General features: G+C 38.6%; 1 protein-coding gene across 1 annotated transcript in view; it reads left to right on the top strand.

The window, feature by feature from the left end:
- Positions 1–261: 261 nt before the first annotated feature.
- Positions 262–15,790, top strand: part of LOC126371220 (exostosin-2) — a 42,088-nt gene continuing 26,559 nt past the window's right edge. Inside the window, exons 1-2 of the mRNA XM_050016484.1 lie at positions 262–913; positions 1,145–1,907. Coding sequence (XP_049872441.1) covers positions 378–913; positions 1,145–1,907 — 1,299 coding nt within the window. The 5' untranslated portion in view covers positions 262–377. The remainder of the gene's footprint in view (positions 914–1,144; positions 1,908–15,790) is intronic.

Raw genomic sequence — 15,790 nt, 5'->3', positions numbered from 1 at the left:
TTTATCCGGATGCTAAACTAATGTTTCCTGAACATTTCGTTTATCAAGCAAGAGTAAATGCGATGAGGTGACAATGAAAAAATCCTTCGGTTCTTACTTAAATTATTAGCGTATATTTTTTTATTGTATGGCCTGCTTTATTTTTTATTTTATTTAAACTACTTTACTAAATACAATTTTGAAACGAACGTTACGTTTTTTAAACTGTGGCAGTCACACAAAGATTGACAGCTGGTGGCTGTCATATAATCACTTCTGAAATCTGAAGAGCAGTGTTTTACTGATTCATGAATTTTTGAATGAGAAATAATTGATTTTCTCTAATAATGGGTGCCATACATAAATTAAGAAGATTAATTTAATCATCGAAATCACAAATGGCCGGGGAGTCGTTTATAAAAGCGAGCAAGCAATCGAAATATTTGTCGTATAGAAAAATCTTGTTTCATAGGTTTTTCGTTGGCCTACTCTTGTTTATAGTGTTGTCTTTAGTGTTTATTGTGGTGTTTAATGCTTTTTCTACTAGTGCTCCTCGGACAGACTTCCACGAGCCAGTAAGCTTGGAGAGTGAGAGTGTGGAAGTGATAAAAGTGTCAAATGAGTGGTCGGTGGCGCAGGGCCGTTTCCCGAATTGCACCTATTGGGAGTGTTTCGACGTGTATAGGTGTGGGAGAGGCGGCCACGATAAGATAACGATTTATATTTACCCTTTGAAGGATTATCGGTCCGAGGAGGGGGTTCATGTATCGCGGTTGTCTAAGGAGTTTTACGTGATCCTTGATACTATAAGACGGAGTCGGTACTACACTGCCGATCCTGAAGAAGCGTGCCTGCTAGTCCCCAGTATTGACACCCTCAACCAACAGACTTTCTCCACCAAACATGTCTCTAAAGTTCTGGGCTCACTCAAACAGTAAGTATTTCTTATTTTCTGTAATAAGCACACAATACAAATAAATAGGTATAAAGAAAAATAAAACAAAATGTGGAATCACATAATTAAAATCTCTAAGTTATGCTAGGTTAGGATGGTTTAAGTTCTATACATAGGCACTGTTAATCAAATAATTAACAATTAAAAGTTGCAAGTTAATAAATCATTAAAAAAATACATATATACAGCTATCTTTGTTTTTCTCAACAGCTGGAACAATGGAGAGAACCATCTTATATTCAATATGCTGCCCGGTTCAGCTCCGAACTATAACACCGTTGTTGATCTCAACACCGGAAAAGCCATTATAGCCGGAGCTGGTTTCGACACGTGGTCCTTCCGATATGGCTTCGACATATCCATGCCTCTTTACAGCCCACTCGCAGCCAGTATAGACAATAGACAACACGATCAAAAGAATTTTCTTATAATATCCAGCCAACTGAATATCCCGCATGACTATTTAGCCCAATTACAAAACATTGCATCGTCATCCAACGATTTACTACTTTTAGACAAATGTAAGACTGAAGACGGGACAGTTCATCACTTGAAACGTTGTGAATACACTACGGGGAGAATATTTAACTATCCAGATGTTTTGAAGGAGGGAATGTTCTGCGTAGTTGTACGAAGCAAGAGGCTTATTCAAGCTGTGTTGATGGATGCAATAGCATCTCAATGCATTCCAGTGATCATTGCTGACTCCGTAGTGATGCCGTTCAGTTCCCACATTGACTGGCAGCGAATTGCGTTATTTGTACCTGAGAATAATATTAAAAATTTAGTGAAAATTGTGCATTCGGTTAGTAGTGAGAGACGGGGTGAGTTATACTGGCAATTGCGTTGGGTGTATGAGAAGTATTTTGAGAGTATTGAGAAGATAACACTTACTGCCTTAGAGATATTGAATGAGAAAGTGTTCCCGTTAGCAGGGAGGACGTATGAAGACTGGAATATGCCTGTACATTTGGTGAGTATCTAGTAAACTAAGGTATAACTTGTGTGAAATAAATAGACACCTTGTGTTAAGGGAGTTGAATGTAGTTCGAGAGTGGACCGTTACAAACCCTACATCATCAAGTAGCAAGATGGGACCAGTTTATAGTTCTCTTGGATAGAACAGGCCTTCTAAAAATACAGTGTTAGTGACATCATAACGACTACTGAGGGGGATGGTTCAGACGATGATTCTGAGTTGATATCAAGTGGAATTTCCTGTCTTTGTGGTTTTTTAAATTACTTTCAGTTCTATACTTTTGCGACGGAAAATTCCACTTGATATCAACTCAGAATCATGGTCTGAATCATCCCTCAAAGTTTTCGTTACGATGTCACTAACATTCTGTATAGGGTTGCCTCAGCTTTGTGTAGAAGGCAAAAGTATGTAATTTTTTTTTTCGTAGAAATATACGTATTTATTTCGCACATGTTATAGCATTTTTTTTGTATAATTATAAGTTATCGTATAGTCACGCTATACGCAACACGATTTTATGATAATAATTTTGTATGATGTCGTGCGTTCTACATTATCTTATCACTCGGGTGTCAATAAAAAACTATACTTTCTTTAACTTTCGTCAACCTTCATGCGTATCACCAAAATCACCAAAAGAAACATCTAGAGCGACTAGCCGATCATCCGAATCCCCTCGCATCAGAGCTTATAGACCTCGTAAATGTGGTGAAACCACTGAAGAGAAGCCATGTCGTATAAAGTGGGAGGCTGTGACACTGGTTGTAGCTCCTGACACGTCACTTACCCACTCAACGAAACTGCTTATAGTCTAGAGGACTGATTGTAGTTTAAATCAAGAAAAAAAAAATCTTCATGTTGAGGTTCCAAACTTTTATGATAATGCAAGACTAACCAGATACTTTTTAATTGGATTAATTGCGTGTTGAGGGTCGTGACGTCCTCACTTTCTCTCGTACAATCTTTTCTGTCTCTATCGCCGGCGGTGTAGAGGGAATTAAATTAAATGATTAGTGATTACAAATCAAAGACAGTGTAATTAATAATTATGTAAATCCGAAAATAATTATGTCGCATAACCGTAGCCACTTTTCACATCATCACTAATTTAAGAGCCACCCTTTTGTCGGTGTAGCATTCTCCATGCTATTTTTTAGGGAAAAATAGGGCAGTGGATTCCTTCTTGCCTTCCGCCCCGCAGTACGCTGACGCGAGTGGGATGGCGCCCAGAGTAGTCAATGTCAAAGCCGTACTAGGACTCTTGTCCTCCGCCTCTGAATACTACTGACAGTTACTGTTGTTGTCTGTAAGTTTCCAGGTCACTTTTCTACGAAACCCATATTAGATATCGCTGATCTATGGTTTTATTTCCACCTGTAAATAAACCAGAAGGGGTAACTTTTTAATGGCTGTATTACCAATTTGTGAAAAAAATCCTAATCGAAAGTTATCTACTTAGTGGTGCTAATTCCTGCAGACGCCATCTAATTTTATTTTAAGTTATACCTGTCATTTTCTTATCCGTTGAAAAAGAAAGAGACGGGTAATCGACAGGCTTAAAATTTATGGAATACACGTCAATTTTAAGCAGAAATCTAAAACAACCGTCTAAAAATTTTACATCGGCCAATAATTCGACAGATTTAAGTATATAGCACGTCAAACGGATTGCGGAGCTGTGCGGAGATGAGCGGAGATGCAGGAATCGACCAGCCAGTAGAGTGACAGAGCGTCTTCCTTTTTAGCTCTCTCGAACGCTGTAATAGGCCAAATCCGCACATCTCCGCTCTTCTCCGCCCATCTCCGCATCATTGGAAACCCGGCCTTATACGAGGTCTATGCATTGCACAATTATTTTTATAGGCGCAAGTGGGTAGCTTCCTACGTCAAAGATAAATAATAAAATTCTGAAGAGAAGATGTAAAGGTGACAAAAAGGATTTCTTTTTTCAATTTAACTTATTTATGAATTTTAATAAATAAAAATGTAATAATAAGCGACATTTTGACACTTTTTCTATGACGTCACAAGCTGCTTTATCATTAAAATTCCATAGTAATTTCGTGTTTTGACGTTTAGAAAAAAGTAAACTGATTTGATCAGTTGGAAACTACCCTATGTCAATCAATTGGCAATATTGCTCTCTAGATGTACTGCTTTTATGTGACCTTTTCAAATCCCCTCATTGACTTCACAACCAACATGAAAGAAGAAGAATATTCTATATTAAATCAACCGGCTACCGGTATAAATAAAATAAAACTACCATAACTTTCTCTGCCCTATGCCCGTGTCACAGAGAATGGATAACGCTAATTTGCCCGTCCCAGCGGTCGGGAGCAACGTAAAAACATTCCTAACATACCTACAAAAATACAGTGGCATTTATGGTCGCTCCCATATCAATATTCATGCTTCTCTTGTTCGTTTCACAGAACCTTTTCGATTTTGAACCATAGCACATATATTTTTACAGTTAGCGAACGTTTGAAGTCGCACATGCTGGGTTGAACAGTTGCTCGCGTCAATTATTCACATTACCACAGGGCAATATCCAATAGAATGTTTAATTTTTTCTTTTATAATTTATAAAATGAATACGACAATAATAAGAGTTGTGGTAGCCCGGTTGTAAAAACGCTTGACTCCCACTGTGAGGTAACAGGTTCGAATCTCAGCACGGGCCTAAACCAAGCAGAGACACACACACGCGGTGCGGGACGAAGAGTCACCTTTCTGCACTATTATTCTGTGACAACACTTTATAAAGAAGATAATACATAATGCGTTCTATACTGATTATCATTCCGGGAATATCGTTAAAACCGGCCGACAGTGGTGCTAATTCCTGTAAATACCATCTAATTTTATTTTAAGTTATATCTGTCATTTTCTTATCCACCGAAAAGGAATTTTAAGCACAAATCTAAAACAACCGTCTAAAAATGTTTACATTGGCCAATAACCCGACAGAATTAAGTTGACAGCACACGTCAAACGGTTTGCATTATACCAGCGATAACTTTTTGATTCGTCCGGGTTATTCATTCATTTACTCATTCTTCCTAAAATTAAGAGCTGCCATCCGTCCCTTTCCTTTTCGGCGGATAAGACAATGACAGATATAATTTAAAGTAAAATTAGGTGTCTGCAGGAATCGGGGCCAGTATTATATTTATTTATTTAATTATTTTGATGAAGACTTACGGCCATATACATTTTCTAATTATTACCAGACAATAACTAAAGCCTACCTACATTATTTCTGTGATATATAGACTAAACTTAACTTGTCATCCTTATCTAAACTAAAATAGCAGCGGGTTAAAGGTTTGAAGTAAATCGTTGTAGGTATGTAATAAAATCGATACTTTGAATTCAAACTATCGTCAAAGCTACATAAGGGTAGTTTACAATGAAGGACTTTCGAGGCTAGGTTCTCCAAAAACAATACAGGTGGCGCTTTAAAAATCGGACGTGATAATTACCTATTTTCTCATTACTCGAGTACATACATAAACAGCCTATATACGTCCCACTGCTGGGCACAGGCCTCCCCTCAATCAACCGGAGGGGGTATGGAGCATACTCCACCACGCTGCTCCAATGCGGGTTGGTGGAGGTGTTTTTACGGCTAATAGCCGGGAGCAACGTCTTAACGTGCCCTCCGAAGCACGGAATCAACTTACTTTTTCGGACAATCAGGTGATTCAAGCCTGAAAAGTCCTTACCAAACAAAGGACAGTCTCACGAAGTGATTTCGACAATGTCCCCATCGGGAATCGAACACGGACCTCCAGATCGTGAGCCTAACGCTCTAACCACTAGACCACGGAGGCTGTTAGACTATTACTCGAGTACATAATTATAATTATTCAAAAATATAATCTAATGACAGAAGCATAAATATAAAAATAATTGTTGTTTGATATTTTGATCAGATTATGTATAGAATTATATTGCTACCTGTATTGCTTCTCTTTATTTTGATCAGAATGATAATGGGTGGAAGATGTATTGTGCCTGGGTGTAATAAAAAGGGTCATCATTTACACCCAAAAATAAAGATAAAAGATGCATTATGTCTGTTATCCATGTTATTAGAAGCTTAACTAAGGCAACTCTGTACAGCGCTGTGTATCTTTATTTTTTAATGGAACGTCCCAAGGTCCCGGGTTCGAAGCACGGTGGGGGCATATCACAAAAAACACTTTGTGATCCAGTTTGGTTAGGACCTTGTAGGCTGATCACCTGAATGTCCGAAAGTAAGATGAACCGTGCTTCGGAAGGCACGTTAAGCCGTTGGTCCTGGTTAGTATTTAGTGATGTATGTACGTAGTCGTTACACGAGTCACGTCAGGGGCCTTTGGCGGCTCAATAATAACCCTGACACCAGGGTTGATGAGGTTGGTTATCCACCTCACAACCCTCAAGATAGAAGAAGAATGTTTTATATTACTTCTCTTTATTCCAGTTTCTTCATCGACACGTTTTTCATTGTTCACATTAATTGGTGGTTTTTAGTTTTAATGTTTTCGTTGGGTTCAAATCAGGTCCCTCAATCAGCGCTATCGCTATCGACTCACTAGGGCGATTAATTCTTTCAAATATTCTTCCTCTCGGACGACGCCCTGAGTCGAGGTTCGCGCCCAACTGGGCACCCTCAGGCCTGTTGTCTTAAACGTTATACCGGGTGAGAGCCTTCAGCGCTCCCCATTTGTCCGGCCAAGTAGGTAAAGCCATTTGCGGCAAATCTACAATAAGTCACGTCAAAAAGATAAAAAAAGAGTCAAATCAGAGCCCGGGACTTAATGAGTTTGAATTCTTGAATTCGTGTTTGGATCATAAATAGTATCAGAATCAGAATCATCTTTTTTCGGACGATCGGGTTGCACCTGCAATGTTCTTACCAAACAAAGGTTGTTACAAAGGGATTTAGACAATGCCCCCATTAGGAATCGAACCCAACGCTCTGGCTCTAACCACTAGACCATGGAGGCTGTAGATTATACGCGAAAGAGATATTCAGGAAAATGTATTGTCCTGACAGTTACAATGCAAAACTTGTCACAAAAGCAACACAGACACAGCCGAATAAATTGAATCAATTTAATTGGAACTTCAATTGTTTAAACACAATTTACACAGTTAAAGTCCGGAAATAGAGTTCCCACTGTAAGTTGTTTAATGTTGCGAATTGTATTAAGCGGGGACTCGGTTGTTGTACAGGTTTATTCGGACCACACGCAACATCACGACTGTATCCTCGAAGGGGTTGGCACAGGTGATTGTCCCATTTAATAGCGGCCGAATCTATTGTCATTAACGTACAGAGGTAGGTAACGTACACGCTCCTGACCCTTCATGGAGTAGATAGGTTTTTAAGTAACTTATTATAGGTTACAAAAATATATACATACATACATAAACTCACGCCTATTTCCCACCAGGGTAAGGCCGGATTTACATTGACGCGGAGATGGGCGGAGAAGAGCGGAGATGTGCGGATTTGATCAATCATAGCGTTCGAGAGAGCGAAAAACGAAGACGCTCTGTCACTCTCTCCCTCACGGTGATTGGTCGATTCCTGCACATCTCCGCTTTTCTCCGCACAGCTCCGTGTCAATGGAAACGCAGCCTAATTCGAGACTATGGAATTTCATTTGCTTCGATCCTGACGCACTTCTCTTCTTCCACATTCATCAATCGTTTCATACACGCACGCCGGGTCAGAGTAGATCGTACTAAACCTTAGGTCTTCCTCTGCCAGCCCTACCATCAACCTTCGCTTTATATACCGCCTTCGTAATCTGTTATCCTTAGTCGGCTCTACAAATAAAATATATAATCAGAAAATAAAAGAGATGAGTACCAAATAATAATAAATAATATTATTTATTTATTCAAAGACAACAATGATATTCGGACACTGATGATATCCGTGCAGTTTTTTGTAACAGATTACTTTTGTAAATCTCTTTTTTTGAAATAAATATTTTTCTATTTTCTATATTAAAACCAAGATATTAATTCAGAATCATGAGCTGAATCATCCCCCTCAGTATTCCTTACGATGTCTCTTACGTACACCCCGTACAAGTACGCACGGTCACGAGTACTAATATGTATACTTTGAAACCATGTCATATTAAGTTTTTTGACAAATTGAACTGTAAGTCTCAACACTGCTGCGACAGAGTCCTAAAGTGGGTACATTATATTGCTCATGACTGTACAGGTCGCCATAACAGGTATGTATGGGTGCTAGTGACACCGAAATACTGAGGGGGATGATTCACAAAAGTTCGCGTCAGATTTGGCAACCCCCGTAGCCTAAATTGTTGATTAATGGCGCATAGCAACGGGCGTGTAAAGTAAGGTTTTTTACTTTATTATAATTTTGTGTTCTTTTACAATACAATCACTTTGTGAGACTGTCCTTTGTTTGGTAAGGACTTTTCAGGCTTGAATCACCTAATTGTCCAGAAAAGTAAGATGATTCCGTGCTTCGGAGGGCACGTTAAGCCGTTGGTCCCGGCTATTAGCCGTAAGAACACCTCCACCAACCTGCAGTGGAGCAGCGTGGTGGAGTATGCTCCATACCCCCCCCGGTTGATTGAGGGGAGGCCTGTGCCCAGCAGTGGGACGTATATAGGCTGTTATTATAAAAAAAAAATAACAAAAAGACTCTTAACCTCTTCTTTATCTTTTTTTTCTTTTACTCTTTATTATACGTTAATACTGAATTGGTCATCTTTGATTTCGCTCGCTAATACCAGTATACGTTATCCTTTTCCCCTGAGTATTCGTTACAGTGTAAATTACACCTTGTGTAATAATTGATGAACATGGAAATTAGCATTCGTTTGTATTCAGAAATGCGATTATTGCCGAGGGACTTCGAGAATATAAAAGCAGTGTAACATACTAGCTCATACCGGCGAGTGCATCCACGTCACAGATTAGGTAATAGTTTTTTGTCCGCGTGGCATCATAGCGGGTGAATTTCCCGGAACATTTTAGCTACATTTTACAAGGAAGCTCTGAGTAAAATTTCAACTTTACTCAGCTGAGTGCTAATTAATATGTCACTCAGTTCGTCCTCCTTTTATATATTGTTTTGTTTTTTTATTGGAATTAAGTAGTTTTGTGCTTGACTACAATGTTATCTGATAGTTAATGGCAATGTGGTGTTTGCCCGCGAGTATGGCCACGAGCTTAATATGTATGGATATATACACTTTAATTCCATATCTCATTGCCTTTTAGTGATGCCCGATAATCGACTGAATATCGATTAATAATCGATTGTTTTCCAAGCCAAACTTGTCAAATAAGGTACTCGTAGTGTTGCCGATTAATCTGTAATCGATTATTTACCCCTAAATCATCCAATTTCGCCGATAGTTGTTAGTTATTTGCCAAGTTAATAGAATTCAGTGGTGTTGATTTCTGAAGACATCATCAAATTTTAATTTGTTTTATCTGTCATTTTCTTATCCGCCGAAAAGGAAAGCGACGGGTAATGGACAAGCATAAAATGTATGGAATACACGTTAAGTTTAGACACAAATCTTAATAACCCTTTCAAAATTTTATATTGGCCAATAACCCGATAGAATTAAGTTGACAGCACACGTCAAAATGGTCGCATACGTCCAGCGAAATGCCTATTTAATTTGCCTTGCCTCTTCATTCATTGGTTTTAAAATTAACAGCTGTTGATCATCCGTCCTTTTCTTTTTTGGCGGATAAGAAAATGACAGGTATAATTAATATAAACATTGGTGGTGTCTATACGAATCAGCACCATTGTCTTATTGAATATGAATAATGTAAATGCGACAGGGTTCTAAACTGGTTAACAAGTTAGTTATTGCTCATGACCTTGTCTATTTGATTCGTTTTCTAGTCCCAAGAACGTGGCGATTTATCTGATAATATAAATGAAGTTCAATATAATACTCGTATTATCATTATGCGATGTTGACCTGTATTTGACCTTAAGGATCCGAACCGTATAATTTCAAGAACTTCTGTTACGTCCGATGGGACTTATAAGTATCAAAGGGGAGCGAGGATTCGCGAAGATCGGACTCATTATAATAAATAGGTCCGAATAATAACCTACTTTTGTATTTATTGCTCCGTTTCTAAAGGGCAGCGACTCTTGACTTGAAAGGTTGACTTAATGCGACCTCTTCTCTCGTAAGACGGGGATTATGAGCTTCATACTTATATAATAATATTCAAAAGAAGAAAACGTTATGACTTACTCATATTATGGACTGGTCCGCCCGCGACTTCGTCCACGAAATTTTTTTCTAACTTTAGAAATGACAAAGCTTCATACGAAGTATGCAACCCCTTTTTATCCTTTTAAGGGTCGATTTTCGCAAAAGCCTAGGGGAGCACCTACAAGGAACCCCCATGCAAAATTTGACACTCCTAGTACTTGTAGTTTCTGAGATTTCGAGACGAGTGAGTCAGTCAATGAGTGAGTCTCTCAAAAAACACAAAAATCACTTTGTGATCCCTAGTTTGGTTAGGAGGATATTACAGGCTGATCACCTGATTTTCTGAAAGTAAGATGAGTGAGCGAGTGATCTTTCGCTTTTAATATACAGGGTGACACAAAGGTTCACGTTCAAAATGAAAATATAGATAGAGCGGCTCATTGGCTACCAGAAACAACCCCACTTATGTTCAGCGATTATTGACGGTTTAGGAAATATGTCCCATTTTGTACCTATTTCTACATTTTGTACCTTACTTTAGAAATCATCATTTTGTCGCTATCCTTTATAATTATTTTATTTTACTTCTTACCTATTTCTAAGGAAGTGGACCACTAATTGAAATAATAAAAACAGCCAAATCAAAGATAAAAATGTTATTGCAAATCGAAGTGACAATTCGACCAAAATTTTTACCTGGATTTTTTAACCAGTAGTAGCCCAAAATATTGTACCTACGTACATAAGTAGGTTCACGCCCGCATTGCCTTTTAGGGCAAGCAGACTCACAACTCCGAACGGAAGATACAGGCAGTATAATACAGTCTAAAATCGGTTATGAACTTGGAATCTACAAAATTGAGCAGGTAATTTCCCTAACAGCCTCCATGGTCTAGTGGTTGGAGCGTTAGGCTCACGATCGGAAGGTCCGGGTTCGATTCCCGATGGGGACATTGTCGATATCACTTTGTGAGACTGTCTTTTATTTGGTAAGGACATTCCAGGCTTTGGAGGGCATGTTAAGCTGTTGGTCCTGGCCGTAGAACACCTCCGCCAACCCGCAGTGGAGCACCGTGGTTGAGTATGCTCTATACAGGGGGTATGGTTGATTAGGGGGAGGTCTGTGCCCAGCAGTGGGACGTATATAGACTGTTTATGTTACGTAGTAAAGCGAACCACGTAAGTAGAGCTGCCTTTGTTTGGTATTCACTCGAGCGATCCCTCCTGATGCGATGTCGACGATCGATCCTTTCAATATCGCTAATAGGTCTTGAGTAAAGAGCGTGTCCTGTATCGTCCTATTTGTACAGGAAAAGCTTATTATATTTTTTTTTTTTTGACGTGACTTATTGTAAATTTGCCGCAGATGGCATTAACTACTTGGCCGGACAAATGGGGAGCGCTGAAGGCTCTCACCCGGTACAACGTTTAAGACAATAGGCTTGAGCCCGGTTGGGCGCGAACCTCGGCTCAGGGCGTCGTCTGAGAGGAAAAATATTTGAAAGAATTAATCGACCCTAATGGGTCGGTTTGACAGGTCCGGATTTTTACATAAGCAAGCAGTCAGGCAGTCGCCTGTCTGACTCCTATCCGCGAAGGGAAAGTCAGCCCAATACAGGTTAGGTCCGAAAATGCATTTCTCGGGAATGTGGGTTTCCTCACGATGTTTTCCTTCACCGCTGAGCGCGTGATAATCATTTATGATCCAAACATGAATTCGAAAACAACAATTCATAGCATTTGGTAAATTCTAAATCCCTACGCTCCGATTCCCCTCTAGTGGACACGCTACCTCACTATTGCTCCACTTGTGAAACAATGGAATACCGATAAAGTTGTAATTCCCGTATCGATAAAGCCATATCGACAATAAGAGCAATTTCAAACGTTCCCGGATTTTATGTCCGAAAGATATCGACCGTAAAGATAGGTAACTAGGACTTACTTTGTCTTCTCATACCTGTACGAATACATTGGCATTTGCGTGTTAATACAATGTATTTTTAGGGTTGAAGGTATTTAAAAGCGCTTAATTTGTTTCGTTCTTTATGGTCGCGTTATATTTTTTTTTATTGTTGTCCTAAATGAATTATGTAATTCTTAATAAAAAAAATCGTAAATCAGTCATAAAGATAAATGGGATTGATTTTTAATCATCTTAGACTGGCTTCTACTTCTAGATTAGCATTCTTTAACTCCAGTCATTCAGCCCAGCGATTCTTAAAGTGGGAAAAAGTTGGGGTTCCGTAGAAAAGTCACCAGGGTAACCGTGAAGTTATTGTATGTTGGACATCATTGGCCTTATACGTCTGTTTCAGACGATTCATGACGTCATTGCCTCGAATAAATGCACTTTCTTTCATGGCCGTGCAAGCCAATCCTAGAGCGGCAAACTCTACCGCACACTCTGCAGGAGAAGTCTCCAACTGGTGGATTGTTGTTGGTTTGATGGCGTTTCATTCTCCTGCTCGACAGTGTGTCAAACCAGGTGTGGTCATAGTGTCGCGTCCATCGAGCACTCGCTTCTTCCACAGGTCTCGATCATCGGCGAGCTCCTCCCATGCCTCGTGGTAAATCCCAAATGAGCTCATAACATCGAACTAAAGCAATTAATTGATAAAACTGAAACAATTGAGTCGTTTACTAGGTTGAAGATAAATTATGAACTTCTGATTGCTAAATAAAGACAGATCTAAATCTAACCAAAAACATTTTCTTTTTGCTATTTAACTTATTTATGAATTTTAATCAACAAAAACGTAATAATAAGTCCGACATTTTATCATGTTATTATATGACGTCACAGTGTGCTTTTTCATACAAATTCCATAGTAATTTTGTGTTTTGACGTTTAGTTTTTTTTTTTTTTAGTAAAAAGTAACTGATTTGACTAGTTGGAAACTAGCCTATTTCATTTATTACATTAAATAAGTAAATAATAAACATGTGACATATATAAACTTACGCCTATTTCCCACCGGGGTAAGCAGAGACTGTAAATTCCGTTTGCTTCGACACTGACGTACCTCTCTCGCTTCGTCCACATTCATCAAACGTTTCGTACACGCACGCCGGTTCGAAGTAGATCTCACTAAACGTTTTCTAAGGACATCACTAGTTTACGTCCTTTTAGGTCTTCCTCAGCCAGCCCTAATAACCTTCAGCTTAAAATGTCTTTGGTTACTTTTGATTCGTAATCACATGATTTGAGGTTAAAGGGTTGTTGAATTGTGGCAGTATAAGGTATTTGGTGTGTTCCGTAATCTCGTTTGGGAAAAGGTTGGGAACCCCTGACCTAGCCTATTTCAAGCCAATCTTCCCTCGGAACATAAGCCGAACTACTCTATTCCGCTTAACCTAATTCCAAACTTAGAAATTAGAACAGGTTTCGAGACGTGCAAAGCAAGTTGGCTAATTAATTATTCTGAACAAATGATGTTTCCTCATACTTTGGATAAAGTTTGTATAATCTTTAAGCAAAAAAAATGTACAATCATGAGCAACAAATTTAAAACAAAACACGGAATAACACATAACTTACAATCAAAACACGCAAGAAAAACAACTTACACAAGAGAGCCAGGGTTATAGGGTTATAATCATCGCCTTTAACAATAATTCTTCTTATTCTAATGTGTGGGACATTAGAATATTAAAAACAATTATTGTCAAATGTGATAATGTTACTTTATAATGACACCTGAATGTACAGTCATGAGCAATATAATGTACCCACTTTAGGACTCTGTCGCACTAACATATTTGACATTTAGTGAGACTTACAGTTCAATTTGTCAAAAAAGTTAATGTGACATGGTACCAAAGTGTATACATATTAATGCTCGTGACCGTATATCATAGAGCTTGTACGATACAGGGTAGACCCTTGTGCAGGAATCTATTTAAAATTGTACTTTTAAATAATAAATAAAGAATTTTATTTATTATATAAAAAAATAAAAGTTAGTTACGTTTCATTGTGGGAATAGGCTCGCCCGCTATTACATGGGACTTAAATATAGCTGGCGAGGAGTTCATATACCTCTAGATACTTCTGTTTACATCTTCGGGGGTTCGCTGCCTACCTTCTTCTTCTATCGTGTGGGTTGTGAGGTGGATTACCAACCGCATCAACCCTGGTGTCAGGGTTATTATTGAGCCGCCATAGGCCCCTGACATGACTCATATGACGACTACGTACTTACATCAGTAAGTAGTAACCGGGACCAACGGCTTAACGCTGGAAGGCTGCCTACCTATACATGCGTGATGCTATTTATGAATGTATGTATAAGTATGTACTTTGAACCAATCTACACCCAGAGCACCATCCGCACAGGCACGTACGGGTGTTAGTGACACTCGTATGGAAAACAGAGATGGATGATTCAGACCGTGACTATGATTCAATATCCGTCGCAAAACTCATGAAAATGATGTGTCTACACTCAGCGGGATCCCCTGTCTGGGAGACATAAGAGTGATGCAGAGAATTAGATCTGAATTTGTTCTACTGAATTATCCTAAAAACAGAATTTGTTCCGTTAAAAAAACGGAAATACAAAGTTTTCTAACCGACCTCCAGCCAGCGGGATATTTCCCAAAGTTAAGTCTGATGAAGTATAAATTGGTATTAACTTTTAGATCTGTATTTATTCTGTTCAACAAAACAAAAAAACTACTTCTGACGTCCTTACTTCAGCTACAATCAAGCTGCAATGAAACCTCCAGTCAGCGGACTTTTTCTCTCAATGACATTCTTTTGTAACTTTTACACTAATCTAATAAAAATTTACCTATTTACGACTATAATTTCACTTAAATTACCTATTCGTACATCTAGTGCTTAAATTAAAAAGTATAGAATTTGAACGATATTATTTTAGTGTAAAAGTTACAAAAGATTGTCATTGAGAGAAAAAGTCCGCTGACTGGAGGTTTCATTGCAGCTTGATTGTAGCTGAAGTAAGGACGTCAGAAGTAGTTTTTTTGTTTTGTTGAACAGAATAAATACAGATCTAAAAGTTAATATCAATTTTTAGTTCATCAGACTTAACTTTGGAAAATATCCCGCTGACTGGAGGTTTCATTGCAGCTTGATTGTAGCTGAAGTAAGGACGTCAGAAGTAGTTTTTTTTGTTTTGTTGAACAGAATAAATACAGATCTAAAAGTTAATACCAATTTATACTTCATCAGACTTAACTTTGGGAAATATCCCGCCGGCTGGAGGTCGGTTAGAAAACTTTGTATTTCCATTTTTTTAACGGAACAAATTCTGTTTTCAGGATAATTCAGTAGAACAAATTCAGATCTAATTCTCTGCATCACTCTTATGTCTCCCAGACAGGGGATCCCGCTGAGTGTAGACACATATGAAAATGTTATTGTTTTTTTGTTCTAATAATTTTCAGTTAGGTACATATTTTTGCGACGGAATATTCCACAGGTGGATTCTGAGTCAATATTAGGATATTGACTCAGAATCATCCCCCTCAATATTGGGTACGTTGTCACTAACACCCTGTATTATGTTCTTCGGGTCGTGTGAAGTACGTGGTACGTACGTGATAACTATGAAAATGGGACGTGGAGTGAAAATACTTTTTGTTTTATTTTGCGATGAACGATGGGATCCCCGT

The sequence above is a fragment of the Pectinophora gossypiella genome, chromosome 12, assembly GCF_024362695.1.
Source record: "Pectinophora gossypiella chromosome 12, ilPecGoss1.1, whole genome shotgun sequence".
In the NCBI taxonomy this organism is placed as follows: domain Eukaryota; kingdom Metazoa; phylum Arthropoda; class Insecta; order Lepidoptera; family Gelechiidae; genus Pectinophora; species Pectinophora gossypiella.
Note: the sequence above shows the minus strand (reverse complement) of the source record. Positions and strands in the feature narration are given on the sequence as shown.